The sequence below is a fragment of the Schistocerca gregaria genome, chromosome 2 (genome assembly GCF_023897955.1).
Source record: "Schistocerca gregaria isolate iqSchGreg1 chromosome 2, iqSchGreg1.2, whole genome shotgun sequence".
In the NCBI taxonomy this organism is placed as follows: domain Eukaryota; kingdom Metazoa; phylum Arthropoda; class Insecta; order Orthoptera; family Acrididae; genus Schistocerca; species Schistocerca gregaria.
Window position 1 is genome coordinate 79279731 of NC_064921.1, and position 26802 is coordinate 79306532.

At 43.5% G+C, this 26802-nt stretch overlaps 1 protein-coding gene across 1 annotated transcript in view; it reads left to right on the forward strand.

Annotated features, from left to right (window-relative positions):
- The window catches only part of LOC126336350 (uncharacterized), a 474839-nt gene that overhangs the window by 224307 nt on the left and 223730 nt on the right, over nt 1-26802 (forward strand). Inside the window, exon 9 of the mRNA XM_049999936.1 lies at nt 13925-14042. Coding sequence (XP_049855893.1) covers nt 13925-14042 — 118 coding nt within the window. The remainder of the gene's footprint in view (nt 1-13924; nt 14043-26802) is intronic.

Sequence of the window (26802 nt, forward strand, 5' to 3'; positions counted from 1 at the left end):
GGGACTCGAACCCGGGATCTCCTGCTTACGTGGCAGACGCCCTACCCATTTCTTTATTTTTTCTTTTTGTTTTTTGGTAATCTCATTTTGTTCGTTTTCGTTCGTTGTATCTGCTCGTGGCGGACGTCGCAAGACATCCGTTTCAGTTCGTCGTCGACCTATTAACTCAGTTTTTTTATTACAGAGGGCAGCTAACCCTCTGACCGAAGACGCTGAGTTACCGTGTCGGCTCCTGAGCCACCGAGGACACAGAGTACAGCGCGACTGCAGACATTTATCTCTGGCACGCCTCCCGCCAAACCCACATTCTCAACGTGTTGTCCCGCACTACATTCGCAGTGCCCCCGCCTATTATAATCATTACTCCTGGCGCGTTGCCGATTCCCGTAAGAGTTCGGGCACTGTTTGTGCATTCGCACACAAGAAGAAGAAGAAGATGGTCACGTGGCCGGTGATGGTATCTGTTCTTTCGGACAGATGGATAGAGCGTCTGCTATGTAAGCAGGAGATCCCGGGTTCGAGTCCGGTCGGGGCACACATTTTCATCTGTCCCCGTTGACGTATGTCAACGCCTATAAGCAGCTAAGGGTGTTCATTTCATTGTAATTTCATTCTAACGAGCTGTATGGTCACCGATGGTATCTGTTCTTTCGGACATTAAACGTGTATCCAACAGTGAAAACAAAACAAGTAAAACAGAATGAAATTACAATGAAATGAACACCCTTAGCTGCTTATAGGCGTTGACATACGTCAACGGGGACTGATGAAAATGTATGCCCCGACCGGGACTCGAACCATCTTAGTATATAAAATAGAATACCACCAGTGGTCACAGGTTCCTCCCATTGTCGTAACACATCACATGTAAACTGTTATATTTTGTAAACAAAGATCGTAACACAATACACACATGTGTCATACCAACAAATGTAAATCCGCGTGATGGTGGACCTTTAAGCCTTCGAATCTATAAAGCGAACATGTAAATATAACCCTTATTTTTCTCACAGATTGCGCCACACGCAAGGTGTAAGTCTGTCACAATGGTCGTACGTACAGGCTGGTTCAAATGGCTTTGAGCACTATGGGACTTAACTTATGAGGTGATCAGTCCCCTAGAACTTAGTATTACTTAAACCTAACTAACCTAAGGACATGACACACATCCATGCCCAAGGCAGGATTCGAACCTGCGACCGTAGCGGTCTCGCGGTTCCAGACTGTAGCGCCTAGAACCGCTCGGCTACCCCGGCCTGCCATACGTACAGGGAGTGAGCGTAGAGAGAGCGTTTGCTGCTGCACAGTACTATTAGGTAGTTTAATTCAGTCACTTGTTACATTCAATCTTGAACTCCTTGCCAGCCTTTTTCTTCCTGAGTTTATTACCACACGTGGTTCAGGCCTCTGCTGTCGTCCTGCCGCTGTCTTTGTTCTGTCCAGTCCATCCACGTCCATTCTGATCAGATATTCGACCTACTCGGCATGTTTCAGTCTGATTATTGATATTGAGCTCGTGCCCTTTTTGTTTTAACTTTCTCCTGTATTGGGCCCAGTTTATTTGTTCTCTAGTTTTCCTGGTGCACACCTTCCTAATGCTCTCATCTCAGCCACATTTTGTAGAATCTGATCGTTGCACCCTTCGATATTTTCTTTCTGTGGTATTAAATTTTCCTTTCGTGCAGTAGACCATCACAATTCTGTTGGCTCTCTCTTTTACCCTATAACTACTCCTGCTTGTCTTATTTTCCACTTTTTTGGCAGCTTGCGGCCTAGTGTTTTCCAAACTGACGGCGTTTAGTGTCTGAGCTACGAGGAGTTGGGGAAAGAGGCCAGTCTATTTTTGTTTCACGATATCGCTTGTCTAGATACTGCTGTCAAATGAAATTGGTGCCCAATGGGGCGGAACGCTCTTTCTGCTGCTGTTTGTGGATCATGAAACACGTGTGACCTCAGAAACTACGAGCTCAACCCATTTACGCAGTCACGAAAGCTATACATATGAGTGCTTTAACCAAGTTACGTATGGTTAAAAGGACTGCTTTCCTAGATTGCTGTTAGCCATCCTCGTAAGAAAATTCCTATGCATCTTTTTTCCAGGAGGAACTTCTTTAAAATTGTGTTGTATGTACAATTTGATTTGTCTGTTACCTATCCTATTTATTTTTTTAAAGAGTAAACCGCCATTTGACTGGGACAGTTACGTCTTAAAGAAATGTGTTAGGATTTTTTACTGCTTTGGACTGTCTGAACAGGTGTGACTTAATAACGATGTAACAACTTTTTCTATTGTACTTGATAATGGCGTAAAAGCCGAAATCTAGACAGAACAGAAGATAAACGTAGTCAAATGGCTGTTTACCCTTTTAAAACGTATTGCATGACTGTGAATCAACACTATTGAAATTTTTTACCTGGTATTACGAAGACAAGAAAGTAACTTAAAATTTCTCAGATGATTTTAAACATCAAACTGCAAATTTTCTGTAATTTTTGATAGAGTTGGTCACCAACAAATTATTTAAGTGCACGATTCGATACATTCAGGCTCTTAGAACAAAATATTACATTAGTGAAACCAAGAACAAAGATGATTTTTGTTTGAGTGTTTGTTGTGAATCTGTTTAAACACATGCTGTGGTTTATTGATTTCCTTTTTAGTTGTCATTAAATTAAGTAAGGCGAGAGGTATATTGCTGAGGCAGTTCCAACGGGGACCTCCATTTCAGATCTTATTGCGACACTTTATTTCACAGAAAACGTTATTTTAACAACAGATTTAGTGTAAAAAGCAGTTGAAACTACATTAAATATGCTGCTTTGTCACCTCTGGGCAGCCTATATGAACGAGTCGCCATGTTGTGCAGCAGACGAACTTTTCAGCCAGTGCTCCACTCCCCAAAAAGTCTTACTGAGGCTGTATATGAGTACATTGCAGCTATTCACGCAACCAGTAGAGTGTGTTTGGGTTTTATTAGAAATACTGTAGAGTGGGTTGGGGAAAAGGGAGGAATGTTTTTGAGTATTTATTTTTACATACCCGATGGTCAAAAAATACAGGGTGTTTCACAATTCCTATTACAGGCTTCTAGCGGCTGTTGAGCGGACTTGGATGAAGTTTTGATAAGGAACGCATGTCGAGAAAAATACCATTAGGTTATAAAATAAGTCAGAAGACGGGATCACTTTCAATTCTCCCGCCGTCGTCAGTACTCGTAATTATGGCAACACAGACCGTTTTTGTCCGACTACAACAGGTTCGGCCACGCCGTGCCGAATTTCACGTGAGTCGCACGTGCGAACCGCGTGCGGGCCAAGGCGCGGACTCTGTCTGCTTTGCTCGCTCCTCCTCGGTAGTAACCGGTGCAGAGCGGGGCATTTCATTTTTCTGTCGCCACGACTCTCTTCAGTTCGATAGAATCGCTGTGTCACCGCTGTTTACCCTTCGCTATTTGTTCGCAGTACGAAGGACGTTCACAGGTCCAGTGGTTGTTTCTGCAAAAAGAGACAGTCTAGTGGTCTGTCGTCACAAAGCTTTAAAATGAACGAGAACGACAGAAGAGAGAGATGAGAATTCTCAGTATCTTACGCAGTCACATAAGCGATGGGTACTGCAAATTTGCTTCGGAATGACACTACAATACCGTGCAGGCAGAATTTAAAGACTTAGTTGGCAATGAATGAGCAAAAAATTACAACGATCTACGAATGGGATTGATTTTTATGTACATCACGAAGCACGTGAAGATATTTGTGGTACAAATAGTAAAATTTCTGAAGTTGCACGCATCATTCTACAGTCACTTGAAACAGTTTTCAATGGAAATGAACGAAGATTGTGGAGACGATATTACTTCAAAGTACATTGGTTAAGTCAAGGGGTAAACCTGGAACGATTTTTCGATTTAAAACTCGCTATTGCTAATTTATGAAGGAAAAAATGAGTGCAGTAACGAAAACTAGAACAGCAAAATGGATATCAGACCAAGATGTAATTGACTGCCCACTGCCCACAGTGAAACATAGCGAGTTGAGAAACAACGTGTTTCTGATTTGATGGGGAAGCATTTAAGAAGAAAACTGAACTGTAGGAGGGACAAATTCTCATAAATTTACAATCCAGTTCCCTAAGCTCACTGGCCTCAAAGGAAATGCGAAATCTGAAGAATTCACTGTGACCTTGTAGGATTTACGAGGATAGTTTACTAAACGTTTGGAGGACACTGAATCTGTTTTCGAGACCGTTTACCGTTTCAGTTGAAGTTGCCCCCGAGCAGCTGTAAGTGACTGATCTGCAAAGGAATTCCAATTTTAAAGACAAATTCTTTTGCGTTATAATTGTTCAGGACGTCTGTGTTACTTTCCTTAGGTTTAGTTTCCACGTATTATAATGTTTCTTTACTTTAAACTACATACGATGAGAATTTAACATTCATTATTTTCAATGCGTAGGTAAGACCATTATAAGCTGAATACTTTGTAGGAGGCCAAATAAATATTTTATTTTATTTTAGATGAGCGCCAAGCTCCCTACAAGTTTATAATTTCACGAAATAAACTCCAGGTCAGAATTCACGTATCTGCACCAAATGGTATCTTCGAAAATATCTGACCTCTCGCTAATTTGAATACCTGAAATACTCAAACTCAAATTAAATAAGGATTTGAAATGATTTCGCAGTTTCTATGAATGAAAATTGCAAAATAACATAATATTTAAATCTTCCGCGTAATGGCGGCCAATTATTGCTAGTCAGCGAAAACGGCTTTTGGGCGTCGTAGCAGCTGAGAAATACTAATTAATCCCTCTCTTCAAGTGAAACATTAAGATGAAGGGCTTGCATTATTTTGAAATAATAACATGAGCTATTTTTATACATGTATTTTAAGCAAAAATTTACACACACACCTTAATATCGTCTAGAAGAGAAAACAATCATCACATCTGCAAGCGTTAAGCGCTACACAAAATCTCTATACGACAGCGGAAGCAAAGGAAGATCGATTTGTTTTGTTCATCTTACATATAGTTACACAAAGATATAAATATTTTTTTCAATATATTTTTTACTGCGATCTTAATTATCAGCAATAAGGTCTTTTTCTTATCAGAGTATTTATGCTACAAAAATGGTTCAAATGGCTCTGAGTACTATGGGACTTAACATCTGTGGTTATCAGTCCCCTAGAACTGAGAACTACTTAAACCTATCTAACCTAAGGACATCACACACATCCATGCCCAATTTGCGCTACTGTTTTCTGTAAATATTAATCGTACATTTCTTCACAAATGTCTCTTAAGTTTGTTTGTTTTATTTTATTCACGTTTTTTATATGCATTGCACATACACATACCGTAAAAATCACCTACGGTACACTACAGTATCCATAATGAGTTTACGAAAGTGATACAATATTTCGATCGACCATCTTTCCATTATGAAGCTAAATACTACATGATTACGTGGCACCCTGTTTGCGAAAATCTGTGAAATTGTCAGCACATGTCTGTAGGCATACTGGTTGTACCAGATAAAAATTATGTCTTCAGGGCTCCAGAAATACTCTCCTGGAAATTGAAATAAGAACACCGTGAATTCATTGTCCCAGGAAGGGGAAACTTTATTGACATATTCCTGGGGTCAGATACATCACATGATCACACTGACAGAACCACAGGCACATAGACACAGGCAACAGAGCATGCACAATGTCGGCACTAGTACAGTGTATATCCACCTTTCGCAGCAATGCAGGCAGCTATTCTCCCATGGAGACGATCGTAGAGATGCTGGATGTAGTCCTGTGGAACGGCTTGCCATGCCATTTCCACCTGGCGCCTCAGTTGGACCAGCGTTCGTGCTGGACGTGCAGATCGCGTGAGACGACGCTTCATCCAGTCCCAAACATGCTCAATGGGGGACAGATCCGGAGATCTTGCTGGCCAGGGTAGTTGACTTACACCTTCTAGAGCACGTTGGGTGGCACGGGATACATGCGGACGTGCATTGTCCTGTTGGAACAGCAAGTTCCCTTGCCGCTCTAGGAATGGTAGAACGATGGGTTCGATGACGGTTTGGATGTACCGTGCACTATTCAGTGTCCCCTCGACCATCACCAGAGCAACAGTGTCCCTAATTTGCTGGGAAGTGGCGGTGCGGTCCCCTACGGCACTGCGTAGGATTCTACGGTCTTGGCGTGCATCCGTGCGTCGCTGCGGTCCGGTCCCAGGTCGACGGGCACGTGCACCTTCCGCCGACCACTGGCGACAACATCGATGTACTGTGGAGACCTCACGCCCCACGTGTTGAGCAATTCGGCGGTACGTCCACCCGGCCTCCCGCATGCCCACTATACGCCCTCGCTCAAAGTCCGACAACTGCACATACGGTTCACGTCCACGCTGTCGCGGCATGCTACCAGTGTTAAAGACTGCGATGGAGCTCCGTATGCCACAGCAAACTGGCTGACACTGACGGCGGCGGTGTAGAAATGCTGTGCAGCTAGCGCCATTCGACGGCCAACACCGCGGTTCCTGGTGTGTCCGCTGTGCCGTGCGTGTGAGCATTGCTTGTACAGCCCTCTCGCAGTGTCCGGAGCAAGTATGGTGGGTCTGACACACCGGTGTCAATGTGTTCTTTTTTCCATTTCCAGGAGTGTATTTAAATAATACTGAAAATTTCTTTCGTTTGTGATATACATCCTTGAGGAGTATGATACCAACTTGTATGCGGTGCATTGCCATCTAAATACAGCGCTTTCGCAGTTTGCCTCTACTCAGGCGTGGCGTGACGGTGACGGAAATCTGCAACCAGTCTAAGCACTATGGCTTGCGAACCAGGGCAAGACATGCGAACCAAAGTCTTGGCCTTCCCTGATCATCAACAATGGCTACGTGAAACACGTTCGCAACGAGAATCATTGACTGTGGTGCATCACGGACGCACTCTCGACTTTGAAAAGGAACTCCTCCATCACGTAGGAGAGAACCGAACGGCGAGTTCTTGATACTTTGCCCGCGCGAGGAGCTCCTGCAGAGTACAGAGGTCAGAGCCCATTCTTTCAGATGTGTGCGTGTCACGAAGCGGGAGATTTGAAACTGACCTGATTCTTCAAACTTAATTTTCGTCCAAAAGACAAATTTCTGGACAACGGTTTGTTGTTGTTGTTGTTGTTGTGGTCTTCAGTCGAGAAACTGGTTTGAAGCAGGTCTCTATGCTACTCTATACTTTTCAAGCTTCTTCATTTCCTCATCATTCATAAAGCGGCGAGTTTGGACTGAGCAAAGGCTGGGAATTTGTACGGGCGCTGATAACCGCACAGTTGCGGGCCCCACAAACCAAACATCATCATCTTCATCTCCAAGTAACTACTGCAACCTATATCCTTCTGAATCTGCTTAATGTGTTCATCTCTTGGTCTCCCTCTCCGACTTTTACCCACAACACTTCCCTCCAATACTGAATTGGAGATCCCTTGAGGCTTCATAATGTGTGCAATCCACCGATCCCTTCCTCTAGCCAAGTTGTGCCACAAATTACTGTTCTCCCCAATTCTATTGAGTACCTCCTCATTACTTAGTGATCTACCCATTTAATCTTCATCATTCTCCTGTAGCCCCACATTTCGAAAGCTTCTATTCTATTCTTGTCTAAAGTATTTATCGTACATGTTTCACTTCCATACGTGGCAACGCTCCACACAAATACTTTCAGAAAATACTCCCTGACACTTAAATCTATATTGGATGTTAACAAACTTCTCTTCTTCAAAAACGCTTTCCTTGCTATTGCCAGTCTGCATTTTATATCCCCTTTACTTCAACGATCTTGTTATTTTGTTCCCAAAATAGCAAAGCTCATCTACTACTTTAGGTACCTCATTTCCTAATCTAATTCCCTCAGCACCACCTGATTTAATTCAACAACATTCCACTATCCTCGTTTTACTTTTGTTGATATTCATATTATATCCACCTTTCAAGACACTGTCCATTCCGTTCAACTGCTCTTCAGGTCCTTTGCTATCTCTGACAGAATTACAATGTCGTCGGCAAACTTCAAAGTTTTTATTTCTTCTCCATTGATTTTAATTGCTACTCCAAATTTTTCTTTTGTTTCCTTTACTGTTTCCTCAATATACAGGTTGAATAACATCGGGGATAGGGTGCAAACCTGTCTGACTCCTTACGCAACCACTGTTTCCCTTTCATACCTCTCGCTCTCACAACTGTTTTCTGGTTCCTGTACAAATCGTAAATAGCCTTTCGCTTCCTGTATTTTACCTCTGCCACCTTCAGAATTTGAAAGAGAGTATTCCAGTCAACATTGTCAAAAGCTTTCTCTAAGTCTACAAATGCTAGAAACGTAGGTTTGCCTTCCCTTAATCTATCTTCTAAGATAAGTCGTAGTGTCAGTATTGCCTCACGTATTCCAACATTTCAACGGAATCCAAACTGATCTTCCCCGAGCTCGCCTTCTACCAGTTTTTCCATTCGTCTGTAAAAAAATTCGTGTTAGTATTATGCAGCCGTGATTTATTAATCTGATAGTTCGGTAATTTTCACACCTGTCAGCACCTGTTTTCTTTGGGATTGGAATCCCTGTACCCATCCTGAAGTCTGAGGGTATTTCGCCTGTCTCATATATCTTGTTCATCAGATGATAAAGTTTTGTCATGGCTGGCTCTCCCAGGGCTATTAGTGGTTCTAATGGAATGTTGTCTGGGGCATTGTTTCGACTTAGGTCTTTCAATGCTCTGCCAGATTCTTCACGCAATTTCATACCTCCCACTTCATCTTCATCTACGACCTCTTCCATTTCCATAATTTTGCGCTCAAGTACATCGCCCTTGTGTAGACACTCTATATACTCCTTCCAGCTTTCTGCTTTCCCATATTTGCTTAGGACTGGTTTTTTATCTGAGCCTTTCATATTCATACAGATGTTTTCTTTTTTCCAAAGGTCTCTTTAATTTTCATTTCAGCTGTATGTATCTTACCCCTAGTGAAATATGGCTGTACGTCCTTACATTTGTCCTCTAGCCGACCCTGCTTAGCCGTTTTCCACTTCCTGTCAATCTCATTTTTGAGATGTTCGTACTCCTTTTGGCCTGCTTCATTTATTGATCTTTATATTTTGTCCTTTCATCAATTATTTGAATATCTCTTCTGTTACCCAAGGATTTTTACTAGCCCTCGTCTTTTTATGTACTCGATCCTCTTCTGCCTTCACTATCTCATCTCTCAAAGCTACCCATTCTTCTTCTACTGTATTCCCTTCCCTTGTTCTTGTCAATCGTTTCCTATTGCTCTCTCTGAAACTCTCTACAAACTCTGGTTCCTTCAGTTTACCCAAGTCCCATCTCCTTAAATTCCTACCTTTTTGCAGTTCTTCAGTTGTAACTTACACTTCATAACCAGTAAATTGTGGTCAGCGTCCACATCTGCCTCTGGAAATGTTTTACAATTTAGAGAATTTAAGGGTTTATTATCAAAACTTTATCTCCTAAATCCTCTCTACAATTCCAGAAGCCTGTAATGGGAACTGTGCCGCTCAAGAAACGTTTTACACCACACGCATTCCTGAGAGCCTGTCTGGCTTTAGATCGAGTAGAAAGTGAAAGAATATTAAACTAAAAGGAATAAAATTGTTCAAATAACAACAAATCAATTAGCAAAATAAGGGCTGTGTGTTTGAAAGTGCATACCAGTAAAACCAAAATCCGCCGCTGGGTAACATTCAATACCGCATTTTTCCGGCCCATGCATTGTACGATCCTTAGATTATCCTTTGGACGATCTCCACAAAGCGGTCGAAATGTTACCGCTCAAGCCTTCCCCACCTTTTTACACGTGGCAGTTCTGAGATCACTCAGTTCAAGGTGAAGGCTCCTGCGCAGACCCACTGCAATTTTTAGCTGGTCTTAAGTAACATTAACTGAGGTCGTATCAGTAGATACCACGGAGCATCTCATTGTGTTGGTTGATGCCTCCTGGAGGAAGGCTTCAGCGAGTTCTTTGCTGCGTGATCGTGTGTCATCGTCTTGGAAGACGACCCAATAAACAACAAGCTGACTATGGGGTTGCATAGTAGGTTGGATGATCCTGTCCCGGTACCGTGAAGTCTTCGGGTCATCCCCAACAGCGCTGAGAGGCTTCCGACATTCGTACATGAACGCCGGCCCCAAAAAATGTCTGACCCAGTTTACTCTTGAACTTCGGACTGCACGCCTGAGTCCTACATTGGTATTTGGTCGCCCCAGCACTCTTTTATGATCATCATCAGGCATCAAGCAAATCTTGCACATGTCGGTGAAGAGAACCTGATGCAACTCATCCAGTTTCCATTGCTGGTTTTCCGTTGCACACCAGCCAGTATTGCGGTACTGGTGGTTGCACTGTTGTTCGTGAGTTGTACCTAGAGGTCAACCTGATCGCCTGGGGACCGCCCGTACTGTCTGACTTGGCACAACTATCCCGGTAGTCTCAAGAAAGAAAGCGTACAATTCTATAGCAGTCTGCTAGGGCCATGTATGGCTATAATTTGTAGTTAGCGTGTGTGTTGATCGCCAGTGACCACTATAAGGCAGATCTAGTATGTTTTGTGCCTCACGATAGCGGTCGAATTTTCGAATGATGTCGCTATGGCGGGCGACTTTTCATACTGAGAACGCTTGTTGCCCTAAAGTGACAATGTGCTCACGGACCAAGCTTGAAATGATCCTTCGAGATATTTTGACAGATTGAATAGCGTACACAAAGGGTTCACAACTGGAAGCAAAGTGCTCTCTATTCAGGATTAGCAACTACTGGGTTCACGCACGCAGGAATCTAATAACTACATTGGCGTGCAAAACTTAAGAACAGAAGTAACTTTCGCATGGTGTGTCATTGGCAAGTAACATAGCTCGATGGAACTTGGACCATACTTAAGAAGAACTGCTGCAGCATAGCGTAGAAGGCAATTGAAAGAAATACGCAATGAGATGAACAGAAATTACGCTTTTATTTGAAGACAATAATTACACTAAAGTCACAGTGATTTATGATGAGCGCATTCTCATACGACGAGAGATCGGAGCACGTAATGCATCCAGGAACATTGTCGAACATAGCTGAGTGGTGTGCGGAGGCATAACGTGGTATGAGCGTACTGATCTCTAAGTCTTTGAATACGGTACGCTTACTGGTCAATGTTATTTCGACACGGTACTCCTTCTCAAAGTCCGTCTTTTGAAACGGGTTTTCGCCTTTAACTTCGTTTGTGTGGATGACAATGTGCAGTCTTACCGAACTACGCAAGTGAAGCAGCTCTTGTAACGAGAGGATATTCGGCGATGTGACTAGCCTGTCCGTTCCCCCTACTTAAATGCCTTGAAGCACATATGGGTTGCGTTCGGTAGACACATTGCAGTGCGGTTTGTCAACCGCGCTCGTGGAGGAATGGAACGCCCATAACAAGAAATTCTTACGAACCTCGTGGCCAGCATAGGAGCACTTGCACAGCACGCTTTGACGTACGTCGTGATTTCACATCCAATTTGAACCAAGCTCCGCCTTTTCCGAAGTCCAGGGTACCATCATAAATCGCGATGACTCCAGTGTAATTATTGTCTTTCATTAAAAGCGCCATTACTGTCCGTCTCATTGCCTATTTTTTTCAGTTGCCTTCTGTAAAATGCTACATCGGTTCTTTCAATGAATGGTCCAAGTTTCACATGGCAGTGATACCTCATGTGGAAATTTACTTCCGTCCTAAAGTTCTGCACACCAGTATAGGTGGGTACGAATGCGTACCAACTAGGGTTCACTTCCTTACCACTTATATTGTATAAGCATCAAGAAGGAAGAAAACCTCAAGTACTTGCTGTTTTCCTGCAGTTTCTTCGAAGCACAGCAAAACGGCTTACCGAAGAACCTCGTCGAACTGAGGGTTCCCCTTTCCAAAAAGCGCTCCTGTTTTATTTTGTCATGACAATCCTGGAATATACGAATCCCTTTTTCTTGTTTTCTGCGAGACTGTAACTGGTTTTCTATCTGGGGCTGAATAAATATTCCTGTCTCCGGGTGTATGTTTCTCAATCTCTGCTGAGTTCTCCCGTCTGCGAGGGTTGGAACTTAAATAGTGGCAACCCTTTATTCAGAACTGATACAAAAAAGTTACATGTTTTCACCTGTTAGTGCCCTTCAAAATAGTCACCAGCGTTGTGTAGAACTCGTTGCGAGCGATGTGGAAGGCGTAGTACACCGTTAGCGGAGCCTGTTCTGTAGATGATGCGAATGGAGCGGTCTACTGCCTGTCCAATATTTGGAACAGTTCCGAAGCGAGTGCCACGAAGTGGGTCCTTCATCTTCGGAATCAAAATCAAAGTCACAAGGACTTAAGTCCGGGCGTATGGTGGATGGGACAGTACTTACCAGTCCCATCTACCGAACAGAGCAGCCACAGCTTGCGCTGTATGTCCCTGCGCATTGTCGCGCAAAATGATGGGCGGTTGCGCAGAAAGAGTCGCCGCTTCTTTCGCAAAGCTGGTCGCAGGTGATGCTCCGAAAACGAATCTTGATCCAACTCCGTTGTTCCTGTTTCGAAAACATAGTGACATCGTTACGTTAGACCGCTCGCTCACAAGTGACTGTGTTCCCTTCGATTGTGAGCACGCCGGTGACGTGGGATGGGTGAATCCATTTGCTCGGAGGGAAGGCAGGTATGTCAACAACGTGTGCTATCAACGACAATAGTAGATTCCATTGCATAGTGTCTCCACAGCAGTGTTGCACATAAGTACCAACCGATGTATAATGTATTTTGTGACATATCAGGGTTCCTTAACTATCGGAACTGAATCTATATGGTACTTGCAAGATGATTTAAAATCATTGTTGACATTATATTCTGATTTCTCTGTAGATATCATTTTATATTTGTACCGTGGTGTTTGTAGTATGGTCCAATAAACCCAAGCCAAATAAAAGAAAAAGGTTGTCCACGAGGTGTATTTAAGTACTTTGCGTGGACAAAAGAGCATTGAGAAAGAGCTTTGAAAAACCAAATTTTGGAAGTTATAAAAATGATGCAAAGTATGAGGGCCATCTGTTTATTAAGGTCCGATCGGCAGTGAAATGAAAACCACAGTGAAAATCAAAAACCTTTTATTTGGAACGATTAGCTACTCCTTCCACCTGTTATCGTACACTTGCTGCTCCGACTTCGACATTTATCGTAGCGTTGTTCCAACATCCTCGTACGTCATACATGCAGCCATCTAAGCTTTCCGCCAAATCTTTACGCTGGTCTGCAGCTCGTTGTCTGAGCCAAAATGTTGTCTTCATACCCAGCGGTTCATGTGAACAGATGGAGCCAATTTCAGGCTGTACGGTGGGTGATCAAATACTTCCCATCGAAAACCCTGCATTGCCCCGCAGTGTGCGGCGGTGAATTGTCATGAAGAGGGAGGTCCGCGACTTACGTCATGTGGGGTACATGAAATCAAGCAAAATCTCATAAGCAGGCACTCACACTTAGCGGGGAATTCTACTGCCATAGGATCCTTACCTGCTCACTGTGAGCTCAGGGCTGAAAAGACCGGCGGGTACTCAGGGCAACACTGTCCATAATATCTATCCATAGTTTTATCGGATTTTCACTGTGATTTCCATTTTTCGACCGATAGGAACTACGAAATGAATAGCCCTCGTATTTTTGAACAGTTTTAAGAGGCTGAGGAGGTTTCTTTTATCAACAGTAAAGATATAGCAACTATAAAAAGAAAGTGTTTAGATGTTTCTACTGTCTGAGTCGATATACCAGCGTCAGGCGTCTGCTATGTGAATTTGGGAGTAAAATTACAAGACGCTTCACAGAAAGATCAGAGGGGAAGGTGATCATTACATTCACTCACACGAATACCCTCAATGTTACAGGTGATGTCCTGGCGAAGGACCCATCTTGCGCTGGAGAACTCTGGAACGCTCCCTACGTCCACCTGCTCGTCGTCATGGACTCCACGTGGACGCCCAAAGAGGCAATTCGCCTCCTCACGTGAGTAATAAAACACGCAGACTATCCGATGAGAATTATTAAACGTAATTTTTACGAGTATACAATATCATAAAAGGATTGTCGAACACAGTAAAATCAATTTTTTCACGCAGAATGTTGTTACTGTATCACATTCAAGTGATATTATGCCTTTGAGAAATGGCACGGAGCACCGCACTAGGAGAAATTAAGCTAGAGATGATATACTGAGTGTTTTGCTTCACTGCCACATTGTTGAATTTATCACTTAAGTACGGTTTGAATTCCACTATTTTTCATTTCTGAAAATAGCTTTTCTCTTCTTTTTATTAAGAGGCCCTTTAAGATGCTCTGTACGAACTGTGAATTGTCCTGAACCAAACTAACTGTTTCAATATGCCTTTATCCACCTATAAAATACTTTTACGAACTTTGGGACAGTTTTCTTGTACAGAAAGAAGAAAAAAAAGTTCATATAAGCACACGTCCGAAAATCCTTCATTTTCGAGTGATTGATGGAAGCTAACAATTTAGGTGATAGGAGCTCATCAATACATATATTCATAATAAATTCTCCAAATGTCCTCCGCTTGCTGATAAACTTGCATGTACTCATCGAATCATGGACTGTCAGATCCTTTCAAATACTCCCTGGCGGTATCGAATGGTTTCGCAGGCTTCCATGACACGTGGATAAAGAGCATCTGCATCTAGGTGGCCTGCTGTATAGACCAATTATTCAGGGTGCCTCCAAGAGACAATGGTCAAAAGAACTTATTTCGGAGGAAAGTGTAGGCCGGTGTGGTCGAGCGTTTCTAGGCGCTTCAGTCTGGAACCGCGCGACCGCTACGGTCTCAGGTTCGAATCCTGCCTCGGGCATGGATGTGTGTGCTCACCTTAGGTTATCACCTTAGGTTAGTTAGGTTTAAGTAGTTCTAAGTTCTAGGGGATTGATGACCTCCGAAAAGTCCCATAGTGGTCAGAGCCATTTGAACCCCATGGAAGTGGTTCTCATCTACATATCCATCTGCCATGTTAGCCAGTGCACCTCGTACACTGAGACAGACATATGCTCTGTAATGTCTAAACCACATTGTTTTTCTTATTTGCAGATGTAAACATTGGAGACTGTTCTGAATAGTCCCTGTGCACTGCATCTGTTAGGCGTCGAGAGAACGTGTGGCCCTGCCAGACAGTCACCTATAATTCCATCCCTCACGTTACTGTTAAACTGATGCCGATGTCTAGCCTGTACTGTAGCATGAGAAATTCGATAGGTCTATTTGTACTCGTTGCGGAAATTTGTTATTGCTTATTTTCCAAACGTATCCACGTCTGTAAACAAAACTGAAGAGAGATGCAAAAGTTTGACATGTCGTGACACAAACGATCGGCGTAGATTCTCCCGTGGTTGGTGATCGGCATACGTCAGGCCTCACATACGTTATAGACCACACAGATACATGAGTTTCTCATGAAGTATCCAACATGCTGATCTTGGAGACGTACCACATGGCAGGGCCACTTGTTTTGCTCTTCTTCGACAGCTCCTAGAACTCGCTTTTCCTGGTCAGTTGCCGAAGTGATCAGGAAAACCACTCAATCCATGATAAGAATATTGCAGTACTGCAATGATACCGATGGTCATCACTTCGAACACCTTCTGTAAATGGACCTTCATGCCACTTTTGTGATCTTCGTTGACCTTCGAAGACCTTACTGTTACACATCATTGCATTCATCTCGATAGCCGCTATCGGAAAATATGCACCAAACTGTAGCATCGCATTAAAAAGGAAAAAAAAAAAAGTTGACCTTCATATCTCTGAAGCGATCAACGTCATATTATGGCCCCCCGTTGCCCCATGCAACTTTTGTGCCACAAATTTTTCACCTCCTATCATACTTCTTGGTGGTGATAGTGAGCGTGAGTGTGTGTGTATGTGTGTGTGTGTGTGTGTGTGTGTGTGTACATGTACATATAAGTGTGCACATGTGCCTTTGCTGAATATGTATGGAATTGAATATATGTCCTGATCTCCTCCTCCCCCTCTCTCTACCAATTTCTCTCCCCCCCTGTCTTTGTCCATGGCATCCTACCCCTCTGTCTAACCCATCTTGACCTCCCCTATATCTCTCTCCACGTCGTCCTCCTCCTCTCTCTATCCATCTCCTACTTCCCCCTCCCTAAATCCATTCCCCCTCCCCCCCCCCCCACTCCCCGCGGTTTCCTTTTCTCCTCTCTCTCTGGCCTTGAGCTTTTGTTTATTAATATTGCGACGAATCATTGACTGGGAATTGAATTCGCTCAAAATGAATGGCTAAGTCGAGCGTGGAGTATGAAAAGCCTTCCTTGCTGCTGCATTGTTGAAGGCAGTAGTTTCAATGATATTATTTGGCATATTTTTAACCTGCGAAGTGGTAGGATTGCAGTTTCGGCAATTCATATCCCGCAGTAGTATTCTGATTATAAGCCAATAAGCTGTAAGTATAACTTTCATGTTTTCTATTAAAATCAACTGGAAGGAAGAAAAGAAAACAGTACACAGCTGCGTATAGAAATTTTCTCTAAAATTATGCATAAGGAGAAATATCTGTGTGTGTTTAAATACCCTGTTATTGTAGGGGCAAAAAATAAAAAAAGAAACTCCACACTTTCACAGCACGGCATAGCTCAACATGAACACTTTTCCAGTAAAGTTTAAAAGAAAACTTGTACAATGTTGTTTAAAAAACTGTTCATCCTATGTCTGCCTGAAATTTATTAGAGTATCTCGTAAAAATTTCGAATAACTGTATCTAGAATTTCTCGAGATTTATGAAAAACATTTCCCCTTTTATGGTAGATGTATTAAAGAAGTATGTAGCCTATGTCCGTCCACATGTTTATTGGAGTATCGTGTAACGATTTGAAGTTAATCGGACAAGAGCTTTTCGTGATCTTTGCTAACAGTCTTTCGCCTATATATAGCACACGTATATTTACATACCAAATATATTAAGAAAATTTAAACCTGTGTGCGTCCGCACGTTTATTAGAGTAAAGTGTAAAATTTTGAAGTACACATATATTTATATTAGAAATATTTTAAGGAAATTTGTAGCCTTTATCCTTCAACGTATTTATTACAGTATCGTGTAAAGTCTGAGCATTTCGAGATTTTTAGTAGTAACGTTAAACGACGATTAGTCTTTATATAGTAGTATAGGTTGAAGGAAAGATGTATCCACAGTCTCGAAATATCTTGAATGAAGAAATAACTAGATACTGAACTGCGAGCGAATCAGGCACTGACGCAGACAAAATACTTGCTTTTCATTGGTCGATTATTCCTACCATGTTCACAATATCGAAGAAACTCACTTCTGAGTAGAGAATGCTCTGTACCTTACATCACATACTACTATTAAATTAATGAGTTGGGTCCAGAGCGTTTTAGTGAACATGAAAGCGAATAAAATATATATACTGAAAGGAGAACCCAAAGTGTCAGCCTTTCAGATCGCAGTCTGTGCACCTATGAACTACACTTCAGTTAGATGGTTCAAATGGCTCTGAGCACTATGGGACTTAACTTCTGAGGTCATCAGTTCCCTAGAACTTAGAACTACTTAAACCTAACTAACTGAAGGACATCACTCACATCCATGCCCGAGGCAGGATTCGAACCTGAGACCGTAGCGGTCGCGCGGTTCCGGACTGAAGCGCCTAGAACCGCTCGGTCACCCTGGCCCGCACATATCAGTTAGACATTGAGTCTTTGTCTTTGGACTTCCGATGTCTTGAAAGTTTTAACCATCGATATTTCATTAAGTGACAATTATAACAAATCTTACAAACCCTGAAGCCTTTTTTTAAAGTCTTTCCAGTACCTTGAACCGACATACATTCATAGTATCTTGTTATAATACAAAACGCACCAAATTCGGAGTGCCGTACGTAGTTTTATTGTAACAAATCGTACGATAAACGCTGTGCCGGCACTTTGCAACAGCATATGGTCATAATACGTAAGATACGATATAAAAATCACCAAATACAGTCTTCGACTACTAACGACGTAATCGAGTCCGGCGTCTCACAAGTTCTGTCAGTGACGTAAAAGAGATCTGGCATCTCATTCTACATCTACATCTACATGTATACTCTGCAAATCACATTTATGTGCCTGGAAGAGGGTTAATCGAACCACCTTCACATTTGTCTATTATTCCAATATCGTATAGCGCGCGGAAAGAACGAACACCTATATCTTCCGTACGAGCTCTGATTTCCCTTATTTTATCCTGGTGATCGTTCATCCCTATGTAGGTAGGAGTCAACAAAAGATTTTCGGAGGAGAAAGCTGGTGATTGGAATTACGTGAGAACGCAACGAAAAAGCCTTTCTTTTAATGATGTCAAGCCCAAATCCTGTATCATTTCTGTGACACTCTCTCCCATATTTCGCGATAATACAAAACGTGCTGTCTTTCTTTGAACTTTTACGATGTACTCCGTCAGTCCTATATGATAAGGATCCCACACCGCGTAGCAGTATTCTAAAAAAGGACGGACAAGCGTAGTGTAGACAGTTTCCTCAATACATTTTCTAAGTGTCCTGCCAATGTAACGCAATCTTTGTTTAGCCTTCCCCACAACATTTTCTATGTGTTCCTTCCAATTTAAGTTGTTCGTAATTGTAATACCTAGGTATTTAGCTGAATTTACGGCTTTGAGACTAGACTGATTTATCGTGTAACCGAAGTTTAACGAATTACTTTTAGCATTCATGTGGATGACCTCTCACTTTTCGTTATTTAGCGACAACTGCTAATTTTCGCACCATTCAGATATCTTTTCTAAATAGTTTTGCATTTGTTTTGATCTTCTGATGACTTTATTTGTCGATAAACGACAGCGCCATCTCCAAACAACCTAACACGGCTGCTCAGATTGTCTCCCAAATCGTTTATACAGATAAGGAACAGCAAAGGGCCTATAACACTATCTTGGGGAACGCCAGAAACCACTTCTGTTTTCCCGATGACGTTCCTTCAATTACTACGAACTGCGACCTCTCTGACAGGAAATCAGGAATCCCGACACATAACTGAGCCGATATTCCATAAGCATGCAATTTCACTACAAGCCGCTTGTTGACTGCGTGTCAATAAACCGTTTTCTTTGAGAGAATTCATAATGTTCGAACACAATATATGTTCCAGCATCCTGCTGCATATCGACGTTAATGATATTGGCATGTAATTTAGTGGATTGCTCCCACTACCTTTTTTAAATGAGGAGTAACCTGTGCAACTTTCCCGTCTTTGGGTACGGATCTTTCGTCGAGCGAACGGTTGTATATGATTGTTAAGTATGGAGCTAATGCATCAGCATACTCGGAAAGGAGCCTAATTAGTATACAGTCTGCACCAGAAGACTTGCTTTTATTAAGTGATTTAAGTTGCTTCACTACTCCGAGGATATTTACTTCTACGTTACTCATGTTGGCACTGTTCTCTATTCGAATTCTTCGGAAGGCTGTGTTTAGTAACTCTGCTTTGGCAGCACTGTCTTCGATAGTGTCTCCGTTGCTGTCGCGCGGAGAAGGCATTGATTCTTTTTTGCCGCTAACATACATCACATACGACCAGAATCTCTTTGGATTTTCTGCCAGGTTTCGTTGTGGAAACTTTTATAAGCATTTCGCATTGAAGTCCGCGCTAAATTTTGAGGTTCTGTAAAAGATCGCCAATCTTGGGGATTTTGCGATTGTTTAAATTTGGCATGTTTGTTTCGTTGTTTCTGAAACAGTGTTCTAACCCGTTTTGTGTACCAAGGAGGATTAGCTCCGTCGTTTGTTAATTTATTTGGTATGTTAATTTATTTGGTATAAATCTCTCAATTGGTGCCGACACTATTTCTTTGAATTCAAGCCACATCTGGTCTACACTTATATTATTAAGTTGGAATGATTGGAAATTGTTTCTCAGGAAGCCGCAAGTGAATTTGTATCTGCTTTTTTGAATAGGTATATTTTTGGCTTATTTTTGGAGGTTTTGGGGATTACAATATTCTACGACAACACTGAACGTGTTCCTCTCAACAAAGCAAAAATATGACGAGTTTGATTCTACCTTTCACCGCTGGGTGATACTCCGGGACGTGAAATTCCACTTTGTGACGTCACAGAACCCTACCAGTCCCACGTTCGTGCTGTTTCACGTCCAGCGTGATGACGGCGTAACAGTCCGCTTGTTGCGCCATTTACGGCGACTGTGTTGTAACCGGACGGAGATGCCAGCATCGTTCGCGGCGCTTCCGGAACGGTGGGAGGGAGCTCAAGGACAGTGAGACCTCGACGAGATAGACGAGCGTCTCGTGGAAGTCACTGGGAACGAGAACGAGGCCGGCTCTGCGAAGAGCTGCGCGTACAGTGGATGACTGTGTAAGGTGCCAGGAGATGGGCACTTACACGTTAGCTTACCAACATTAGTGATAATAATAAAGGGACTGACAGGGGCATCAGATCATGACTCCATTGAATTATGATAAATATGAGGCACTCTCGACCAGTACTCCCTGCATGTCTGGATGATTGAGTCACTAACTTCAAGCGTTGGTGAAAAGCGTCGGAAGTTGAGAATTGTGGAATGTAAAGTCTGCAGATGGCCGTAGCCCGCCGGACCGCCGTGGGCGGCAGGCAGCGGTCACCGGGAACGCGGGACAATACGGCGCTTTTGGGGGCAGCCCGGCATCCGGAGCCACCTGTGCTGGGCAACATGTAGCGAATTTCGTTTTCCTAGGGGCGTTATGACCTACTCCATCATTGGGTAGATCTCAGATATGCCGTTGGAGGGATTTCGGCGATGATAGAGCGTGCGACATTGGCCGAAACATAGTATTCTTCCGCCGCTTTTTCGTAAGCTTGGGAGACGGGAGAATTATGGAGAGAGGGGACTTCGCCTTCAGCCATCGAGCGGTACGGACTTGGAGACGGCGTCTTGGCCATCGTCTTCGATGGGAGGTATACGGTCTGTATCGCAGCACTGCACCAAAGCGTGTTCCGTGCAGAGTTCTGCGGTTAGAGCTCTTAGTGTGCTCAGAAGCGAGATTTTCCCCAACGCTTAACCATTTCCAACAACTTACCTAATATTCTTCATCTGGTACTTAGCCTTGCGAGGTACCGAGTATTTATCAACGTAGGTGCCGGTAATAGGGGCGCGTAATTGCAAATTGGTATTGTGCCATTCTCAGGAGTGTGTGGGTGGACAAAGAAATTAACATTTTTTGTAAATTTTGTCAGTTGTGAGGGATATCCAATTAAAAGGGCAGTATTACAATAGTTTTATGGACTTCCTTGTAGCTAGCATTTACCGTGTCCCAGTGAGCTTTACATGTACTCTAGTCACTGCACAGCGTGCCCAGAAGGGAAGGAAAGAAGGTTTCGAATCTTCTGTGTCAACTAAGTTTACAACAGGCTGCCGAGGGTCGGTAGTAAACGTCACCAGGCGAATGCCTCCTGAATTTCCCGAACACCGGCAATGCCCTGACAACCAAACATACCTTCATTAAGGTTCAAATGGCTCTGGGCACTATGGGACTCAACTTCTGAGGTCATCAGTCCCTTGAACTTAGAACTACTTAAACCTAACTAACCTACGGACAACACACACATCCATGCCCGAGGCAGGATTCAAACCTGCGACCGTAGCGGTCGCGCGGTTCCAGACTGTAGCGTCTAGAACCGCTCGGCCAGCTCGGCCGGCTCTTCATTAAGGTTCTGTACCTCAATTGGTAAAACGGAACCTTTACAGGATCACTCTGTTGTCCCTCAGTCTGTCGGCTCACGGTTTGACGTATCAAGTTGATACTACTTTATGTCACATACTGAGGTCTATGGTCCTTTGACGGTGTATAAAATTGAGGCTTCTAAATCAATACAGTCAAATGACACGTATATACACTTAAGCGCCAAAGAAACTGATATAGGTATGCGCATTCAAATGTAAACAGGTAGAATACGGCACTGCGGTCAGCAATGCCTATATAACACATCAAGTGCCTGGCGCAGGTGTTAGATCGGTTACTGCTGCTGTAATGGCAGGTTATTAAGATGTGAGTCTCAACGTGAAGTTATACACTCCTGGAAATTGAAATAAGAACACCGTGAATTCATTGTCCCAGGAAGGGGAAACTTTATTGACACATTCCTGGGGTCAGATACATCACATGATCACACTGACCGAACCACAGGCACATAGACACAGGCAACAGAGCATGCACAATGTCGGCACTAGTACAGTGTATATCCACTTTTCGCAGCAATGCAGGCTGCTATTCTCCCATAGAGACGATCGTAGAGATGCTGGATGTAGTCCTGTGGAACGGCTTGCCATGCCATTTCCAACTGGCGCCTCAGTTGGACCAGCGTTTGTGCTGGACGTGCAAACCGCGTGAGACGACGCTTCATCCAGTCCCAAACATGCTCAATGGGGGACAGATCCGGAGATCTTGCTGGCCAGGGTAGTTGACTTACACCTTCTAGAGCACGTTGGGTGTCACGGGATACATGCGGACGTGCATTGTCCTGTTGGAACAGCAAGTTCTCTTGGCGGTCTAGGAATGGTAGAACGATGGGTTCGATGACGGTTTGGATGTACCGTGCACTATTCAGTGTCCCCTCGACGATCACCAGAGGTGTACGGCCAGTGTAGGCCCTGTGTGCCTCGGTCGTATGCAGTCCTGATTGTGGCGCTCACCTGCACGGCGCCAAACACGCATACGACGATCATTGGCACCAAGGCAGAAGCGACTCTCATCGCTGAAGACGACACGTCTCCATTCGTCCCTCCATTCACGCCTGTCGCGACACCACTGGAGGCGGGCTGCACGATGTTGGGGCGTGAGCGGAAGACGGCCTAACGGTGTGCGGGACCGTAGCCCAGCTTCATGGAGACGGTTGCGAATGGTCCTCGCCGATATCCCAGGAGCAACAGTGTCCGTAATTTGCTGGGAAGTGGCGGTGCGGTCCCCTACGGCACTGCGTAGGATCTTACGGTCTTGGCGTGCATCCGTGCGTCGCTGCGGTCCGGTCCCAGGTCGACGGGCACGTGCACCTTCTGCCGATCCCTGGCGACAACATCGATGTAGTGTGGAGACCTCACGCCCCACGTGTTGAGCAGTTCGGCGGTACGTCCGCCCGGCCTCCCGCATGCCCACTATACGCCCTCGCTCAAAGTCCGTCAACTGCACATACGGCTGTCGCGGCATGCTACCAGTGTTAAAGACTGCGATGGAGCTTCGTATGCCACGGCAAACTGGCTGACACTGACGGCGGCGGTGCACAAATGCTGCGCAGCTAGCGCCATTCGACGGCCAACACCGCGGTTCCTGGTGTGTCCGCTGTGCCGTGCGTGTGATCATTGCTTGTACAGCCCTCTTGCAGTGTCCGGAGCAAGTATGGTGGGTCTGACACACCGGTGTCAATGTTTTCTTTTTTCCATTTCCAGGAGTGTAGCTGGCGCACGAGCGATGGGACACAGTATCTGCGAGGTAGCATGGAGTGGGGATTTTCCCGTACGATCATTTAACGAGTACACCATGAATATCAGGAATGCGGTGAAACATCAAATCTCCGACATCAGTGCGGCCGGAAAAAGACCCTGCAATGACGACTGAGGTGAATCGTTCAACGTGACGGAAGTGCAACCCTTCCGCAGATTGCTGCAGTTTTCAATGCTGGGCCATCAACAAGTGTCAGCGTGCGAACCATTCAACGCGGCCGTCAAAAAAATTCTTCTGGCGCCCATTCAGCCGTTAGCAATAGACTCTGAGGAAGTCGTCTTGCAAAAGTCGTCGAAACGTCGGAATTTTATAGCTGACAATGCGGTCCCAAACCCACTAGAATCTTAGTGACCATTCAACGAAACATAATCGATATGGGCTTTCGGAGCCAAAAGCACCCTTGTATCGTTGATGACTGCACGATACAAAGCTTTACGCCTCACAGACATTGGACTGATGACTGGAAATATGTTGTCTGGTCAAACGAGTGTCGTTTCAAATTGTATCGAGGGGATGGACGTGTACGGGTATGGAGACAACCTCATGGATCCATGGACGATGCGTGTCAGCAAGGGACTGTTCAAGCTACTGGAAGCCCTGTAATGGTGTGGGCCGTGTGCATTTGGAGTGATATGGGATCGCTGATACGTCTAGAAACGACTCTGACAGGTGACACGTACGTAAAATCCTGTCTGATCACCTGCGTCCATTCATGCCCAGTGTGCATTCCGACGGACTAGCGCAATTCCAGCAGGACAATGCGACACGCTACTCGTCCAGAATTGCTACAGAGTGTCTCCAGGGACACTCTTCTGAGTTAAAGTACTTCCGCCGGCCACCAAACTCGCCAGACATGAACATTATTGAGCATATCTGGAATGCCTTGCAACGTTCTGTTCAGAATAGATCTCCACCCCCTCGTACTCTTACGGATTTATGGACAGTCCTGCAGGAGCCATGGTGTCAGTTCCCTCCAGCACCATTTCAGACATTAGTCGAGTCCATGCCACATCGTACTGGGCAACTTCAACGTGCTCGTGCGGGCCCTGCTCGATACTAGACAGGTGTACCAGTTTCTTTGGGTCTTCAGCGCAAATGTAAGTTTTCATACTCGCGAAGTCACTCATCAAAACCTATAGGGTACCTTCCGTTGGCGTAGAATCATGAAATTTGGTGAAAAGATAGGTTTTAATGTGGAAAGAAAAATTGGTAAACTGTAAATTTATAATTACATAAAATTTTTTTGTGTCATTTCTTATTTTACTCTCCGTCTGTTCTTCCTTTCTGTTAAGACCCTTTTTTCTCAATGACGGTTGGACATGTCAAGTTGAAATTTATATGAGGTACTAAGGCCTACGGTCCCTTGGCAGTGTAAAAAATTGAAGCTTCTGAGTCAATGTAGCAAAAAGATACAGACATTTGTATAACAATTCTGATACTCGCAAACTCACTAACCAAAACCTATTGGGTATTCTTCGTTGGCCAAGACTCATGAAATTAGGCAAGAAGCAAGGTTTCACAGTACGACCAAAGGAAAAAATCCGAAAGCTGTAAATTTGTAATTATAGCACACGAGGAAACATTTTTTATTATGTGTTATCTATATGTCCATCCGTCTGTTAAGGCCCTTTTTTCTCAGGGAGTGGTAGCTTTACTGAGATCTACGGACCCTTGGCGGTAAAATTACGTTAGCTTCCAGTTCAATATAATCAAAAGATAGGGTAATTAATTTAACATATTTAGATACTCGCAAACTCACTCATCAAAGCCTACAGGGTACTTTTCCTTTGACCTAGGATCATGAAATTTAGCAGAAAGGTAAGATTCACAGTGCAAACAAAGAAAAAAAACCGAAAACTGTTAATCTGTAATTATATCACACGAAGAAAAATTTTTATCCTTCGTCAACTGACTCACTGTTCGTCCGTCTATTAAGATCTCTTTTTCTCAGGAACTGGCGAACGTATCATGCCATATACTAAAGTCTATGGTCCCTTGGATGCCTAATAAACGTTAGCTTCTAAGTCAATGCATTAAAAAGTTATGGCCATTTGTAACGTCCCCGTAGAAAAATTAAGAATGACTATGCTGGTAAACTTCAATCTTATTTGATTTTTAAACAGCTGAGCTAAGCTGACCGTACTCTTTCTATCTTTACTTATTCTGATCATGCTGGTAAACTTCAATCTTATTTGATTTTTAAACAGCTGAGCTAAGCTGACCGTACTCTTTCTATCTTTACTTATTCTGATCATCACTAAACTGACACACAATATTTTTTGCGCAACGCAATCTAACTTTCAACAATCCCTACAAAAAAATGGCCCTGACTAACAACAACCTATACCTTCCATGAATCACTTACTGCACAAAAATCTTCGTTACTCGAACGACTGCAGTACAGCGAGCGCCAAAACTGCCAGCTAAATAAAAGATCCTAATTACTGAAGGCACTAACTACTGATAGGCATAGTTAGCAAATGAAAGATTTTTGTAGAGAACAAACAATGTATTTACCTTAATAGCGTTCAAGAGTCATTTCTATATATGTGACATCCAATTAAACAAATTTTCTTTTTCTGATGGACACACGTCCAGATCGTCCGCTCAAAACTCTGGCATCTCTCTCCCCACATCCACCACTGCTGGCGGCTCACCTCTAACTGCACAACGCTACGCGCTGTTCACATCCAACTGCCCAACACTGCACAAGCGAATATTTCAACAATGAGTCCAACCAGCCACAGAATCCATATAGCGCAGTCAGCGATTTTCATACAGAGCACTACGGGGCATTACCAACATAAAAACTTAAACAGCCTACTTACACATTTATGTCACATATTGTAATACTCTCAGACTCAATCATCAAAACCCATAGGATACTTCCAGTTCTCCTAGAGTCAGGAAATTTGGGAAAAAGCACGTTTTCACAGTAGAAGTAAAGAACAAAATTGTAAATTTGTAATTATATCACACGAAAAAAATATTTCTTTTGTCATATGTTATCCGACGTCAAACTTGAAATTAAGACACTAGTCTGCGAGTGTTTATGTCACATTCAACTCGAAAACACCCTATCTACATGGTTAAATTCCGAAACGCATCATATGAGCAACGAAGTCATTCTTTGCCTGGTGTGTGAGTTTTACCACTGCGACCCAGTCACACTGAATGCAGAACTACTGATTATTATAATAGTGGTTGTCTGCCTCCTTCATGACTTCATGTT